The 17,114-nt window shown below is 41.9% G+C and overlaps 1 protein-coding gene across 5 annotated transcripts in view; it reads left to right on the top strand.

The window, feature by feature from the left end:
* The window catches only part of RABGAP1 (RAB GTPase activating protein 1), a 163,343-nt gene that overhangs the window by 135,013 nt on the left and 11,216 nt on the right, over window positions 1-17,114 (top strand). For all 5 annotated transcript variants that reach the window (XM_007128903.4, XM_055086976.1, XM_028493538.2 and 2 more), the window contains 4 exons: window positions 1,354-1,395; window positions 1,653-1,781; window positions 12,897-12,989; window positions 13,414-13,524. In XM_007128903.4, coding sequence (XP_007128965.1) covers window positions 1,354-1,395; window positions 1,653-1,781; window positions 12,897-12,989; window positions 13,414-13,524 — 375 coding nt within the window. The remainder of the gene's footprint in view (window positions 1-1,353; window positions 1,396-1,652; window positions 1,782-12,896; window positions 12,990-13,413; window positions 13,525-17,114) is intronic.

The following is a 17,114-nucleotide window of genomic DNA, read 5'->3' as shown; positions in this document are numbered from 1 at the left end:
CAGAAGTTAGGTACATGACCATACCTAGCTTCTAAGGGGAGTTTTTTTTTTTATTTAAGCTGACTAGGAATTTGCTAAAACTTGGGGGTCTATTACTGAAAGAAAATAGATATTATAGTAAATAACAGTCTTTGCCTCAGCTTAGTTTTGGGTTTTAGGGTGTGTGTGTGCCTAAGAAGAAAAAACTAATTTCAAAAATAATGTATGTTTGTTATAGAAACTATAGAAAGTATAAGCAAAAAGATTTTAAAATACTTCTAATCCCAGTCTAGAGGTAAACTACTTTTAACATTTTGGTGTATATTCTTTCCGCCTTTTCATATATGTGTATGTGTAATTTCTATATGGAATGGTTTTTTTCACATGGAATATTATGTAATAATGTATATTATGGTTTTATATGTATATAAAAATACGATTATGCTATATATGCTATCTGGTAACCTCTTTTTATCTCATATACTTGACTGTCTATAGACAGACACCTCCACATGTATACCATCCTTATTTTTGTTTAATTATCCCATATTCAAAACATATAAAAATCCATTAAGAAATTTGTATCTTCTATCTAGCTTGAAACATTATAAGAAACAGCATTTCAGATATACCATTATTCTTACTTAATGCCAAGTATCCCATTCTTCGGATATATCTCATAATTTATGTAACCAATTCCTAATCTCAAACCTTTGTCTAGTTTTTCACTATTATAAACAACCATTAGTTAAGTAGTTACTGTGGGCCTGGTGGCATGCTAAGTAACCTACATAAACTTTTCAACTAATTAGTTCAGAAAACCATTGGGAGACTATTTGTTATGGGACTTCAGGCCCAGAAACTTTAAAAGTTTAACACTGTCAGCAGATTTTAGGGCCTCCCCTGAGCTGTCCTTTGCCCCACTACTCCTAGAATGATTAGATTAAGAAAGGCCGATAAGAGGGAACCCTGAGCAGATTCAGTTCTGGGACATAGGGCTCACGGACAGAGTGATTGTTGTACTTGGAGTGAGCAATATAGAATACAGGAAGAGCCACCAGGAGTTATTTCCTGAGAGATCACAATTTTATGACTCTAATGTTTTAGTTCAGAAGCATAGAGTACTTTGAAAAGCATTCTTGAATTGCAAGAATAGCTCCAGAAAAGCTCTTCTCTCAAAAAAATGGGAGACTGGGTCTACCTTAAGTGGTTTTTCAGTTGTTGCCCTGTAATTTTTTTTCCTAAGATACTTTCAAGATATTCCATTTCTTAAGTTTTTACAATTTATCTAAAAATTGTGGGGTATTCTGAAGACAGACAGCTTTTAATAATCCATATATAAACACTGAAAATGTTTTCTGTGTTTTCTTTTAGGGAATAAGTGTTATTTTTAATGTCGCCCTTGGATTATTAAAGGTACAGTACACATTTATTTGTAAGCTGGGTTATCTGGTATTCCTTGTTCAGCACTTGAAATATCTTGGTGTTAATCTCATTCTGAACAGCCGCTATGCTCTAGCGTTGTCCCTGACAGTGGATGTGTGCAAGTAGCTGTGCAAAGGCTACAAAGTATCTGGGGATTATAAAGGTTCTGGGATTATAAAATCCTTCTTGGGCAGCTTCATAGCAGAAAACTTTTTCTGTACATGGTTGTATTTTCTTCTTTCTTCAAGACTTCCAAAGATGACTTGCTATTGACAGACTTTGAAGGTGCGCTGAAGTTCTTCAGGGTTCAGCTTCCTAAGAGATATCGCTCAGAAGAAAATGCAAAAAAACTGATGGAATTAGCTTGCAACATGAAGGTAAAATCATTTTTGCATTAATTTAGATTCCTTTGTTAATGTCTCACTCTTCCTGATCAAATTGTCAACATTTATAGTACATTAATAATAATGTTTTCTTTTGTATTGTATAATTTTCTAAATATTTTCATATATATTGCAGCCTATGAATTAAATCTCAGATTTCATGATTTCTACTGTGCTGTCCTTTAACTTTCAGTATTTGTTGTTATGGTCAGAAATTCCCTAAAATGAAAGTAATAATACATGAAGGAAACTTATTCACTATTTATCACTTCCAGTGGAGCATTTATGATTTGTATCATTTTTTTAAGGTTAAAAAAAAGAATCTCCTTGTGTTCATGTTATAAAAGTGTTGTTTTTAAAGAAGAAAAAGTAATTGAGGGAGTTTAGTTTGGAATTTGAGAGGTGGAGACAAATGGGAGACAGAATAAATAGCTGTATTGAGATGCTTATAGGGTGCATAAAAGACTGACTGTCATATTTACTCAGTGTGTCTCCAGAGGGTAGAACTGTGATCAGTGTGTCAGGGGCAGATGTGGTAGGAGAGAAGCTTCACTATCTACTGAATTAGAGTACGGACTGGGAATCAGAGAGATCTGAATTCAAAGTTATTTCACCTATTTAAGACACAATTTGCTCATCTGTAAAGTAATATTGGATTTCTGGTTCTGGTTGTATGTCAGACTGAGCTAACTCAGGCTACCCTTCTTTAAACATTTGGAGACGCTAAATAAAGTATAATCCGAGAAATGTTTAAATACCTGGATGAACTTGAAAGAAAAAAGAGAAATACCCAGGTGCCTTAAACAAAGTGGCTCAATGTATTGTGTGTGATAATAAAAGAGCATTCCAAGGGAATATAGAACCATAGGTAGGTATTAGGATTTTACTACTCACGAAGACAAGACATGATGTGGGGCCTTCTGGAGGCCCCAAAATGAAACTGAAATCTCTGCATAAAGTTAGGACTTTGGAATGGCCACCCTGTTTGTAAAAGCAGGAATACGAAAACTACATATTAGCCTGAGAAATAATAGGAATCATGATATAAAGTGAATGGGGGATTTGGGGGGGGAAAAAAGGAAATAGAACTTCTAGAAATTAAAATAATCATTAAAGTTATCATTCAATGTAAATTGTTACATCCTTCACAAGTATTGTGGATAACATTTAATGATATTTTACCATGTGCTAGGTACTGTGATTAAGTGTTTTTATGTGTGAGGATTAACTACAGTATATGTACAGTGCTTACTTTAGTGCCTGATAATTAGTAAGGGTTTAAGAAATAATGGCTACTACTATGATTATTTCCTCCCTGGTTTTTCAAGCAGAAACAAACTCTTTTCAGTAGCATTCACACCAGTGATGGGTTTGCGCACAGCACACAGCCAGGTGAGCTCTGAGCTTCTTGCAGTTGCTCTTTCTATCCCAACCTGGTTTAGCGTACAGGAGGATGCTGACTCTTACTTATGATTTCGTCCCCTCCAAAACCTGCTTCTTCCTCAGTGTCCCCATCTCCAGTTTGTGGGACCTCATTGCTCAGGCCTGAAAACTTGATACCATCCTCTTCTATTCTTTCTTTCACACTTAACATCTTCATATTCCACATCTAAGCCCTATCATCAAAATATATCCTGAATCTGATCACTTCTCAACCCTTTCATCACCAATGCCCAAGTCTAACCATCTCATCACTTCTCTTCTGGAATATTGCAGTCGATTCCTTGGTCCTTCTGTTTCCACAGTGGTTTCCTCCCAGACTCTTTTTGATCTCATCTCTCCCTTGCTTAAAACTCTAATGGCTTCTTATCTCAGAATTAAACTCAGGTTCTTGCCTTGGCCTGCAAGGCCTGGCACCATCTCACCTCTGACAGTGTGATTTCAGCTACTACTACTTTTCCCCCTTACACTTTCCACTTCAGACACCCTGGCCTCCTTGCTGTTCTCAAACATGCCGAGCATGTTCCCTCCTCAGGCCTTTGTACTGGCTGGTCTCTCTGCCTGTAATGTTGTTCTCCTTGATGTCCACATGGCTTCACCCTCACCTCATTCAGTCTTAGGCTCAGTGATCATATCATCAGAGAGGACTTCTCTAATTACAGTGTCTAACGTAGCAGCTCCCCCCAACTCTTTACACCCTATCTCCTTATCCTGTCATATTTTCTTCATATCACTTATTGCTACTTAACATTATTTTATATGTTTGATTATTATCTGCGTGCCCCCTGTCCCCATGCTGGAATTAAGCCTGTGACAGAGGGGACTTTATCTCTTTTGTTTATTGCTGAATTCCCAGCACAAGAACAGGATCTGACATGTAAATATTGGTTGAATGAGTGAATAAGTGAATATTCTGTTGAGCTTCTTCCAAGTGTTTTACAAAGAAGAGTTAACATGGATTTGGGCAGGCTTTAAAACAGCTTCTAGCTGAAGGTTTACCTTTTGGGTTTTCATTAGCTTGAAACACTTTAATAATAAATGGATTCTTCATTTCCAAAGTCCAGATGGGAGGTGTCTAATGTCTTTTTCCTTGCCTGTCCTTCCAAAGAATTAAGGTCGACAAAGCTGCACAGCACACGTTATTATTTGCTTAGATACGTAATCCCTTTTGGTCTTGGAGAGCCCTGCATGGCTAGGGTACACTTTGGATGATTTCCCCTACTTGCACATGGTTTCAGGTGAGAAAAATAGTAATTTTTCTTGAAATTGACTCATCATGGAAAGCCTACAGATTGACCAGGACATGAGAGAGTGAGCTTTTTCTGCTAAAAGGTGGGATATGGCGTGTACAGTTTAGTTAGTGATGATTAGTTTCACTCTGGCAGCTATACTTAATACCAAAAAATATTAAAGGAGATATAGGCAATAGTTGAGCCAATTATTGGCAAAGGACTTCAGTCACAGTGATAATTTGTCAGCTCAAAAATAAGAGAAATCATTGGCAAGCTCAGTTATGAGCCCTGCGTTACGTAGACTGCATGATGGAGGAGGGCCTCAGCCAGCACAGAGAGTGCATAGGATCTTCTGGTTTGGAGACCCTCTAGCCATGGAAAAGGGGATTCCTGCTAGGTGAATGCTTTGGAAACTAGCTTTTGAATTTCTTGGTGTAGAATTTAGAAAGGAACATTGGCCTTGTAACTCATTCAATCCCATTCCATTATTTTTTAATTAAAAAAAAATTGTGACTCAGTTTTCTCAGTTGTACTTCCTAATTAAGGGGGAATAGGGAATGGTTTACCTCACATGCCAGTCCAGGAAACAGATACCTATTCTTGTTGTTGTCTTTTGTCGTGTTTTAGCAGTTACGGTGTTGTAATTTCCAGTATTTGTACAGATCTTATAAGAATCTCATTTGTTCCTCACAGTACCCTGTGAGGTGCAAAGGGCAAATCAAGTGTGGAAACTGAGGCTTATAGAAGCCAAGTGACTTACCAGGCTGATACTGACTGGGCAGTGACAAAAGCCCTGTTGGAACTCAGGCCTTCTGACTGCGTGCTCCCAAGGCTTTCCACCCTGTTGCATGGCCTCTTATTTCAGAAGGCGGCGGGAACCAAGTTTGGTGCGGCAGTATCTGCAATGGCCACAAGGTGGGTCTGTTGCCCAGAAAGGTCCACTGTCCTCTCGGTGCCTGCGTCTTCCTTTTCTCCATCAATATCTCCCAGTATCTGTCTTTACTTGCCTCTCCTTTTTTTTCCTCTCTCTCTTTTCTGCCCTTTTACTTCTCCCCTTCTTCTCCTTAATTTATTATGGGACTGAATTTTTTTTTTAATTTCTTACAGACTTTTAGACCCCTGCTCTTAATCTAAAATTTAACAACATACGTCAAAACTCATTTAGCCGTCTATTGAATTTCTCTCCCTCCATGGGTCAGTGACCTGAGATGGAAAAGTTGTTTCCATTTGTGATATAAGATCGAAAAGGAGTTTCACTTTAAATAGATTGTTCAGGAGATTGGGAATGGTCCTAGGAGCTCCACAGCCCTTTCATACCCATAACTGTGCCATGCGTCATCTTTAATGGGGGGAAATGGGAAAAAAATAATTAGGTCTTTTAAGTTTTTGACTCAAGAAATATGTGAGAGCAACTGTTTCTTTGTGTGTCTATACAGGAATTTTGAGAACAAGTCTGATACGTGAGGCTGGTTTAGAAGAAGCAGGAACTATGCTAAAAGAGATGGCTCAGTGGGTTTCTTAGATCAAATCTGAAGACTTGACCCTTTGGCTGTAGAATCCTGCCTGATGTGAAATGGAATTTCTGAACCATGGCTTCATTGGAATTTGTTATGTCAAACATAAAGTGAATGTGCTAGGCTTCAAACTACCTGTAAGAAAAGATAATTATTACAAAAACCAAATAGTAATATCTGTCAATTAATGTAATCCTAACCATTTGCTATTTGGAGAAACAGAAAACTTTGGCATTTGGGGATATTTGCCCTCAGGGCATGTTTTTATTCATGAGCTTTAAAGCAGCACTAGTTTGAACTTCATTCTCTGCTCAAATCATTTGTGTAGTTAGTGTGGGTTTGGGTTTTAACTTCTGTGTTTGTAGTGACTTCATCAGTCTTTTTTCTTGATATGTTCACGGAAGCTTGTATAGTGTCTACACATAGTGAATTAATCCTTAGAGTGACCATATAAGGTCATTTTATGGATGTGTGTACTGAAGGTTAGAGAATTGAAGAAAAGTCCCAAAGGGCACAAAGTTAGTAAGGGATGGAGTTGAGATTAGATCCCAGGAATTTCAGACTCTAAAGTCAATGCTTATCATCATTGTGCTTTACTGTACCTGAGGGATGAATGAATGGCACAAGAGCTACTTCTGTTGGTCCACTTTAGGTGATATTTGTCATATAACGATGGGTTACTCAGTCTCTATGTCAGTGTTGAAACTTACCTTTTGTACACTGTAGCTGAGTTCCATTTTCCTTATAACTAGACCCGGCTAGTTTTACAAGATGTCTTTACTTGTTCCTACCTTTTAGAATTGGATTTCATGAGGAAGCTTCTGAGTGGATACTCTCTTTCTCTGCATTGAACCCTAAAGTTTGCTGGTTGTTGCAAGGGTAGCAGTGGTCACTACCTTCTTGTATTATTTTAGTAAGTTCCTCTCCCTTGGTCCTTATCTGCATTTGAGTCCTCTGCTAATAATTTGCTTCTTGCATTTTAGAAAAATACTCTGATGGTAGAACAAGGATGCCTAATTCTATTTAGTAATCTTTGAGGGAGTGTGAGCCTGAACTGTTTGAATAAATTAAATAAAAAGGCTGAGAAATCAAATAGAATGTTGATTTGTTTCAAGTGGCTATAAGTGCAGGCCTTGGAGTCCCACAGACCTTGGCTCTCATGCTGGCTCTGCCTCTGCTTTGTGACCGAAGGTAGGTTAGCACAGCAGGGTTGTAGAGAGAGAAATAAGACGATGCCTTTAAAGTAGCGGCTGCTCTTCTGATGATATTATCATCATCCTTCACACACCAGTGCTCTTTTGGCCCACCCTGTTTTGATCTCCTCTGCCCAGGTATCTGCTTTCCTTAAGTCAGTTAAGTCAACAAGCATTTGTAGATTGCCTTCTATGCCAAGAATATACTGTGCTCAGTACTGGGCATGCTACAGAGATGGGTAAAAAACAAGAATCACCCCAGACTTGCATTCTTGTGCTGGCATTGCCACTGAACAGTCTGGGTCCTTTACTTTAGACGAGTCACTTTACCTATCTAGGTCTCAGTTCCCCGGTACAATGAGGGTGATAATCCCTGCTGTACCCATCTCAGAAAATCATTTTGATGATTAAAGAAAATAGTAGATGTAGAGGTAGCTTGTTATCTTGAAAGTTTTATGTAAATCTCAGGTTCTTGTAATCACTAACTGAAAAAGAACCGTGGACTTGTGTCAGATTTCTTTATTTAGCAACGAGGACTTTGGGGTCAGTATCTCCTTAATGTACCAGACCTCTTCCTACCCACACACTCACCCACACAACATAACTCCAACCCTGCCACGCCGAGCTACTAACATTCAACCTCCCACCTGCACTGGACTTTCTGTGAGTCCAGCCCAACAGGGATTCTGACTTTTGCAGGGACTTTATTTATTTATTTATTTTAAAAATTTGTTTATTTATTTATTTATTTTTGGCTGCATTGGGTCTTCGTTGCTGCACGCGGGCTTTCTCTAGTTGCGGCGAGAGGGGGCTACTCTTTGTTGCGGTGTGCGGGCTTCTCACTGCGGTGGCTTCTCTTGTTGCAGAGCACGGGATCTAGGCGCACAGGCTTCAGTAGTTATGGCTCGCGGGCTCAGTAGTTGTGGCTCGTGGGCTCTAGAGCGCAGGCTCAGTAGTTGTGGCACACGGGCTTAGTTGCTCCGCAGCATGTGGGCTCTTCCCGGACCAGGGATTGAACCCGTGTCCCCTGCATTGACAGGCAGATTCTTAACCACTGCTCCACCAGGGAAGCCCCTTGTAGGGACTTTAAACCAAACTTCAGAGTCAGCTCTTAATATTTCCTATCAGCAGCCTGTTTCCTACTCTTCTGTGTTAAATGGACTTTCTTTAAATGGCTCATTGTTTGCAGCACATGTTCAGAGAAGGAAAGCAGATAATAATAATGTTACAGCCACCCTTTGTTTTTTTTTTGTTTGTTTTTTTTTGCGGTACGCGGGCCTCCCACCGCTGCGGCCTCTCCCGCTGCGGAGCACAGGCTCCGGACGCGCAGGCCCAGCGGCCATGGCTCACGGGCCCAGCCGCTCCGCGGCATGTGGGATCCTCCCAGACCGGGGCGCGAACCCGGTTCCCCTGCATCGGCAGGCGGACGCGCAACCACTGCGCCATCAGGGAAGCCCCACCCTTTGTTAAAAAGACTTCACTGTGTGCCAGCCAGGTACTCTTCTTAGCTCTTTATGTGTTTTATATCATGTGATCCTCATAACAGTAGTCCTCATAAGGACTGTTGGGATTTTCACAGATGAGGACCCTGAGGCTGAGATAAGGCAGCTTGCCCTCAGTCATACAGTAAGTTGTCCGCAGAGCCCAGACTCAAGCCTTGGTCTGTCCAAGCTCTTACTGGCCGACGGTACTACCTCACTCCCACCAAGGTCAGCAGCCACTCTCATTCTTTCTCCATCAGTGTGGGCCACAACATCCCTGCCTGTTCCAGGGCTGATCAGGGGCCAGCTTTCCCAGGGCAAGTAGCACATGTTTTAAGAGAGAACCTTATCCAATTCCTGTGACAGATTAATGACAAGTGAGTGACCAAAGGAAAGGTGTTTTAGACTAATTTTTACTTCTACCAAAGTATCAAACTGGCATGTTCCAAGTCTCCACCTTCTCTCTAATTCAGGGTTTCTTAACCTGGGACTGTGGATGGGCCTCAGGGAGCCCATGAGCGCTCTGAAATGGTGTGTAGAATGTTTTATTGCTGGGGGTGGGGTGGGGGGTTAGCTTCTGTGCTTTTTTTGTGGGAACCATGGCTCTCAGGGGACATTCAAAGTGGTACTGTCTCTAACAGTGTTAAGAACCTTGTACTGATTGCAGTGAGGTATAAAATTGGTTTTACCTAAATTACAAACTCAGCCTTAACCCAGGAAATTATTAGAATTTTTTCCTCCTTGAAAGTATATTTAAACAGAACAGATTTCAAATTTAATCGTCTTTGAAGGCAAAAATACCTCTGTGTGTGCAGCCGTGATTTCCACAGCCTTCTGATAGGAGTCAGCCAATAGCGGGTGTGATTCAGAGATCTGGGGCTGATTCCATAGCTTCTCTTCTTGAATTCAGTTAAAATTTTAGTGGTAGAAGTAAGAGACAGACAAAATGAACTGTGGGGACTATGTCTCTTCATTAAGTATTTTCATGCTTACTGTGTGCCAGGCATTAGGAATTTCACAGTGCATAAAGAGTTCCTGCCCTTGTGGAGTTTGCATATCCTGATCCGTGTACATCTTCAAATCATTAATGCTTAGCAAAGAACACTGCACATAGTGGGGCTCAACTGTTGGATAAATAAATGTCCCTGCTTGCATCCTTATTGGGTTAAAAGGAAGGCCTTTGACTTTGATTTGTTCAACAGCTGACTGTTCCGATTATGTTCCAGGCATTGAGCTGGGCGCTAGAGGTATGGTGGTAAGCAAAACAGATGTGGCCTGTTTCCTAGTGGGAAGACAGATAATCAAGTAAGCACATAAATAAATAATTGTGAACTTGGACAGGTGCCATGGAGGATTTGGCTTGACGCTATGAGAATATATAATGAAAGACCAAGCCTGATAGGGGGAAGGAGGGTGTCAGGGAAGGGTTCACTAAAGAAGTGATGTGGAGGGACTTCCCTGGTGGCGCAGTGGTTAAGAATCCGCCTGCCAATGCAGGAGACACAGGTTTGAGCCCTGGTCCGGGAAGATCCCACATGCCGCGGAGCAACTAAGCCCGTGCGCCACAACTACTGAGCCTGTGCTCTAGAGCCCGTGAGCCACACGTACTGAAGCCCACGTGCCACAACTACTGAAGCCCGTACACCTAGAGCCCGTGCTCCGCAACAAGAGAAGCCACCGCAATGAGAAGCCTGCGCACCACAGTGAAGAGCAGCTGCCGCTCACCACAACTAGAGAAAGCCCGCCAGGAGCAAGCAACGAAGACCCAATGCAGCCCAAAAAAAGTGATGTGGAGCTCTGATCTGAAAGGTGAAGAGGAGTGATCCAGGCACAGGGTTGCACAGGCAGAGGGACCAGGCTTGCAGTGTACGTTCACTTTGGTTGCCATTTCCATTTAGAAGACAGGTTGATGCAAAGGGGTAGGGGTGGGGTGGCGGTGTGGGTTCCCTTCTCATTAATTTAGCAAGCATTTCTGGGCACTCTCTGTGCATGCGCAGGGGACAACAGTGAGTGAGATACAGTTCTGACCTGGAGAAGGCACTGATAATGGGACAGGCGGGCTGAGAGGTGCTGGTCTTTCCTGGGTGCAGCCTCATAAGGACACTTGAATTCCTGCTTTTGCTGCTGATACCTCTCGTTCCTCATTCAGGCATCAGTCTTTTTCACAGGGTCTCTGCCTCAGAGGCAACCTGAACTAGTTGACTCTGGTTTGCAGCCACATGCTCCAGAAGTCAGGATCAGCTATGAACCCATTGTAAGCAGTGTTATATTTGTTTATTTTTTGTTTGTAATGGGGTTGGAGGGGGTGGGGCAAGGCATTCAAGGGAAAGAGGGAAAAAGAGAGAGGGAGAAGTGAGGCTGAGAATTGGGAAGGCAAGTCTCAGCTGGGAAAGAAGTCAGAACTCTGGACCAGCAAGCTCTGCGTAGAGAATTGAGCAGAGAAGCCCAGAGTATGAGAATTATTTTTAAACAGCGTTCACTTTGTTAGCTTAATTATAAATGTAATTCATGCTCAATGTAGAAAATGTGGAAGCATAGGAAACACATAAAGAAATGCCCATATCCTATCACAGAACTGTAAGAACCAAATGAGGTGACATGTGTGAAGGGCCTGGCATGTCTGGGGCACTTATTACACACTAACTGCTGTTACAGTGTGAGGGAGAATCAACCCTTTTGCTCTGAGAATGAGACATTTATAATAAAGGATAATGAAAGGTAGAAAAAATTATTTTGTAATTAGCCTTTTAAAATGTATGTTTATGAGAAAAAATGTTAATTCTTCCTTACCCCAGCATGAGAATGAAAAGTTGAAGAATCCTGAAGATTTGTGAGAATGTTTTGTAGGATTTGGTGTCAGTTCTCTTTTTTTATAAAGCACGAGGGGAGCCTTGTATCCCTGCCCTCCTTTGTCGTTCACACAGACTGACAGCAGAGAGTACTGGGAGGAAATGTTTGCTGCCCACAAGCCTCACTTAGTTTCTCTTCCTCTGCTATTGATCTGTTAGGATTGTTTATAAATTTACTGATCACACAGTTGTTCTGTTTAGGTGCTTTCTTTGTGAATCACTTACACTCACGATAAACATTCACCCCAGCATTGCCCTTAAACCGCAGAAGATCTAGGTTTAGGGATGTCAGTTTCCAGCTTGTGGCCTCACCCCAGGTGTTTAGTGGGCATCTTTCTATAGACTGCAGCCAGGGCATAGTGCTGCGTGGCTCCTAGCTGCCTCCCCTTGGGCAGTGGCCAAACTTCAGGAGTAAACTCTGATTGAGGCAGGCCTGTAAACGGCCCGACGGGGCCAGGTGTCTGCAGAATCAGTTGGAGAGGAACACCAGGCAGCTCGAGTAAGACAGACAGGCAAGAACGGAGCAGGGATTGGAGATGCTGACATCAGCCTGCCAGAAACTTGGGCCTGTCCCATCCCCTTTCTACGGCTCAGTGTTTTCTTCTGTACACTAAGGAAGTTGGACTAGACTAGCTCTGTGATTCCTAGGAACTGGGGGCTAAAAGTCAGATTTGTGAGTCAGCAGTGTAGTAGTTTGTAGTGGTTGGTAAGAAAAAGCTTGAGAGAAAGAGGACAGTAGTTTAATGGGATGGAAGAGCAGCTAAATAGAACGCTCAGCAGAACTGTGTGTTTAAGGGCAGAGGGAATTGTGCCTGTTTACAGGCAGCACAGAAGGTGCTAGTTGAAAGGAAAGTGGTAGACGGTAGGACAGTGAGGTAGCTACAGTGTGAACCTTGGATGACGCCTCGCGGCCTGGGCTCAGATCCTGAACCTGCCGGTCGCTAACTGAGTGACTTTGATCAAGTCACGTAACTTCCTTATATCTCAGTTCACTTGCCTCTAAAATGAGGATACTAATGCCGTACCTTGTAGAGGTGTCATGAGGTCACAGAATGAAAGCACCTGCAGCAGTGCTGGTATGTGCTAAAGAAATGGCCCATGAGGAGGAGGAGGAGGACGATGGACAGTCAGACCTAGAACTCAGGTAGGAGGGGTTATCTGTTGGGTGTTCATTCTGACTACTGGTAAAAACTTCAGCAACCAGTTATCCCCAGCAGACCCATGGACATGATGGTGGTCATTGAGTAAGAATTTTAGGTCCTGGGCTCATGTGCAGGAAACACCACTTTCATAGTAACTTGGGATGCCCAGGTCAGCAGAGGTCTTGGTCTTCAGGGCAAGCCCTGAAGCACCCACCCGTTTCTGATACTTTTTAATTTGTGCTGTGCTTTATTCTACAGATTAGTCAGAAGAAGTTGAAAAAATATGAAAAAGAATATCACACCATGAGGGAACAGCAGGCCCAACAAGAAGACCCCATCGAGCGATTTGAGGTTTGTTTACGGCCTAGGTGATGTGAAGTGCTTTCAGCCTTTCATTTTACATAATTGTGCCTGTAACTAGCTTTAGTGAGTTCTTTTTAAAATTTAGTTTCACTATTTCTAGGTTCCAGTTTCAGTTTGAGTTTGCAAATGAGAAAGCAAGATTTGTTTTGCTTCAGGCTGGCAGCCTAGTTTGTTACAGTTCGGTGGGCTTTTGTCACAGTTAATAAGAAGTAGCTGCTTGAGAGTCACTTGAATTTAAGTTATTTCTCTGTGGAGATAGAAAGTAAGCAGTTGTTGACTGGCAGCACATTAGGAGCAGCCACATCTCCCGTGATTCCCGTAGGACTCAGCAATTAGTTTTGAGGGTTAACCTGAGAAGTTGTCATTTCCATCTGATTTTTATGTCTGTAACTGGTTTCTTTTTACGCATCAGCGGGAGAATAGGCGTCTACAAGAAGCTAACATGAGGTTGGAACAGGAAAATGATGACTTAGCCCATGAGCTGGTGACCAGTAAGATTGCACTGCGAAAGGACCTGGATAACGTAAGTCTGACTTGTCTGAAGGGATGATTATATTGAAACACTTCTCCCTTAATCAAGTGAAATCCTGGAATTTTAGTGTTTGCTGTTCTAGTTAGTGTTTCCCTCTTATGATCCAACTTGCTCTTGTCAGTACTGTTCCCTCCTCTCTTTCAGGGATCATCAATGATCTCATTAAGCCCTCCTTACCACATTCTTCTCTCATTATACACGCAAACCCTGAAGGCCTTTCCAGACATCGATTGAAAGGCGTTTCTGGCTCTTCTTATGTTATTACAATTGGCAGTAGCATTTAATCACTATAATTTCCTTAACTTACCCCTAAGACAAGAACAGATTTTGTCATCCTGCACATCATGTGCCTGTTGGATAAGCATTGCCAGTTGTAGTAAAGCTCAGTGCCTCCACAGCTTGCAATTTCATCAGGAATTTCTGTTGGCAGATATTCTGTTTTTCTTTGCTTCTCCTAATCTTAAAAAGTTTGAGATGATGGCATTCCTGGCAGGGTGTTTGTCCATTTTCTATACTATAGGCTTCCCATAGTGCACTCTCTCATTCATGGTTTAGGTCAGAGGTTGGCGAATGTTTTCTGTAAAGGGCCAGATAGTAAGTATTTTAGGCTTTGTGGGCCACATGGTCTCTGTTGCAACTGTGTAACTCTGCCATTGGTGCCTACACAATAAATAAATGAATGCGCGTGGTTGTGTTCCAGTAAAACTTTATTTACGAGAATAGGTGGCAGGCTGGCTTTGGCGCTTGGACACAGTTTGGCAGCACCTGACTTATGTTTCCCTTCAGGCTCCTAAGATTATTTTTCTGCTTGTTGATTTTCCTGAGGCTCTAGAGATAGGCTTAGGCTATTGAGGGTTTACAGGGGACTTAACATAATATATTGAACCCCTTAGGATATGTGAACTTCACAAGGTCCTTGACAGCCATCAAACATGTATGAAAATATTGTGTACTACTGTATTTCTCTGACAGTCTTTGCTTTCATTAGGTTCTCCAAGTGAGTCACATGGCAGATGAAGAGAAAGAGAGATGGCAGTATCTACTGGTTCTTATTACTTCTCTTTAGAAATAGAATAATGGAGTAAAATTTTGAACAGATCTGGATTCTACCATCAGCTACTCTACTTTCAGGCAGAGTGAAGTGTGGGGAGGTGGAATAATAGCTGTGTCCGAGAGTATAGTAAGAATTACATGATTTGGTGTGTATGAAAAGTGCAGGAATTAGGCACAGGCAGTGTTTCTCTCTGTTTGTCTGATTGTCAGCTATAAATAGCCGCAGGTAACTGGGAAGACTCCTTTTTCCAGTTTTTCCAGGGAGGGTGTTGCAAGGCCATTAGCCCTCAGTAACCAGAACCTGGAGATCCTGCTGCTTTTTGGTTTACCACAGTCTCCTTAGGTTGGAGTTTCCTCCCTGTGGTGCAGGTTCCCAGCATACCCTCTGATCTTTGTAGAAACACTATGAGAATCATTCCCTCACTGTTCAGGCATTTCTGCCAAGTGAGCGGAGGGAGGTGGGTGTACACTGAGCAGGGTAATTGCTGAAGCAAAAATCACAGTGTGCACCTGTGATGGCTCTTCTAGCAGCTGTAGGTCATGCAGAAAGGAAGTGAAAAAGAAAAGAAAATGGGTCCTGTACTAGAGCTTTGTATTCTACAATGAAATTATATTAAGAGGCAACTTAAGATAAAATTCCAGGCAGATTTTTAGTTTGAGCTGTTGCATTTGCCAGTCTGATGGGACCAGAAGTAACATTGATGCTCTACTAGTTTAGGGTGGAAAATACACTTCTTAGGTTCTTGAAGCCTGCCTCTAAAGAGGGTAAGCCTTTTTTAAAGTTGTCTTTGCCTGGCAGAGTTGTCAAAGAGCTCGGTTACATTCCTGATATCAGAAGTGAGAAATAGTAAAAATAAGATGAATTCCCATTTACTCTACGATGCTGTATGTGACAGGCGCAGTGAGAAGCACTTTGTTTAACTCTAATATCGCTCAGCCTTGTAACATGAGCCCCATTTATGTATAAGGATTTTTTAAGAATAAAGAAACTTGAGACTCAAGAGAGAGGAAGGCACCCAGGAATGTAACCCAGGTGCATCTAATTGAAACACCCAGGCTTTTTCTGTAATGCCACACTGTCTCCAAAATAAATATGGAACAAGAAGCTATGGTTTGATGTCATAACTACATCAAAAATATACTGACACCTAACAGAACATTTCTTAAGCCCTTACAGAGTTCTAGACACTGCTCCACGTGCTTTGTACTTACAAATCCTCCAAACAACCCTTGTGTAAAGGATACAGTTACGATCCCCATTTCACTGATGAGGCCAAAAGAGGTTAAATGTCTTACACAGTCACACTGTTAGTGGCAGAGCCTTTAGACTGCAGTCCAGCTGGCCTGCCACTCTTAACTTGGCTCAGAGGAGCAGGAACCCTGTTGCCAGTAGGGCTCAGGAATAGCAAACGGGTCCCATCGTCCAGCCATCGACAGTGCTGAGAAAACAGACCTTTGCACACTAAACGTTGAGTCCCTTTCCAAGTTAGTCTTCTCTCGTATCTTTTGAATCATCACGGAAAATCAGTTAGGTTCTGAAGTGAGGGCTGTGCGGTCCTCTCAGCGTGTTTGGGCTTCAGGGACTTAGATTTCTGAAAGAACTTCATCATGCCCTTTCACTCTTCCCTTTCTGCATCGCAGAGAAAAGCTCTCATATGTGGCTTATAGGATTTCCAGAACCCTCTTTGTATTTCCAACTGATTTTATTATCACTTTTGTTATTCCTCACCTGTCATTTCTGTTACTTGTCACAAAGCAGCTATGGAGAGATCCCCGGTCAGCTACTGAGTCCCTAGGTGACTCCATCCAAGCTTTCTCCTCTATGAAATGGGAGTAATGCCTGGACCTAACATTAAGGCATTGGTGCTAAAGGCTGAGAGGGAACCTATGGAAGGTACCTGGCACAGGGCTGATAGGACCCCACCTGAGTCCCCTCTGGCATGGTTGCTCTCTACATTGAGACAGTGTAATGTGAGAGTGATGGAAACAGACTCAGGAGCCCAACTGCTGGGATTTGAATTCTGGCTCCACTGCATTCTAGTTCTCTGAACTTGAGCAGGTTGCTAAACTTTCCCCACTGAATTACGTTGGTCTCTTTATCAAAAATCCATTGACCTGTATGTATGGGTCTCCTTGATTCTATATCTGCTCCATTGATGTATACATCTATCGTTAATTGCCAGTACCGCACTGTCATAATTACTCAGGTCATGGGAGTCCTCCAATTTTGTTGTTCTTTTTAAAAAATAATTTGGCTATTGTAAGTAATTTGCATTTCTATATAAATACTAGAATCAGTTTGTCAACTTCTAGAAATAAAAGCCTTCTGGGATTTTGAGTGGGGTTGTATTGAATCTATAAATTAGCTTGGGGAGTATTAACATCTGAGCAGTGATTGAACCTTCCAATCCATGAGTATGTTACAATTTTCGTTTATTTAGGTCTTTTTCAATTTCAGCATTGTTTTCTTAGTTTCCAGTTTACAAGATCTGCACATGTTTTAATCTGTTATTAAGGGTAATTTTTTC

This window comes from Physeter macrocephalus, chromosome 9 (assembly GCF_002837175.3).
Source record: "Physeter macrocephalus isolate SW-GA chromosome 9, ASM283717v5, whole genome shotgun sequence".
In the NCBI taxonomy this organism is placed as follows: Eukaryota; Metazoa; Chordata; class Mammalia; order Artiodactyla; family Physeteridae; genus Physeter; species Physeter macrocephalus.
Note: the sequence above shows the minus strand (reverse complement) of the source record. Positions and strands in the feature narration are given on the sequence as shown.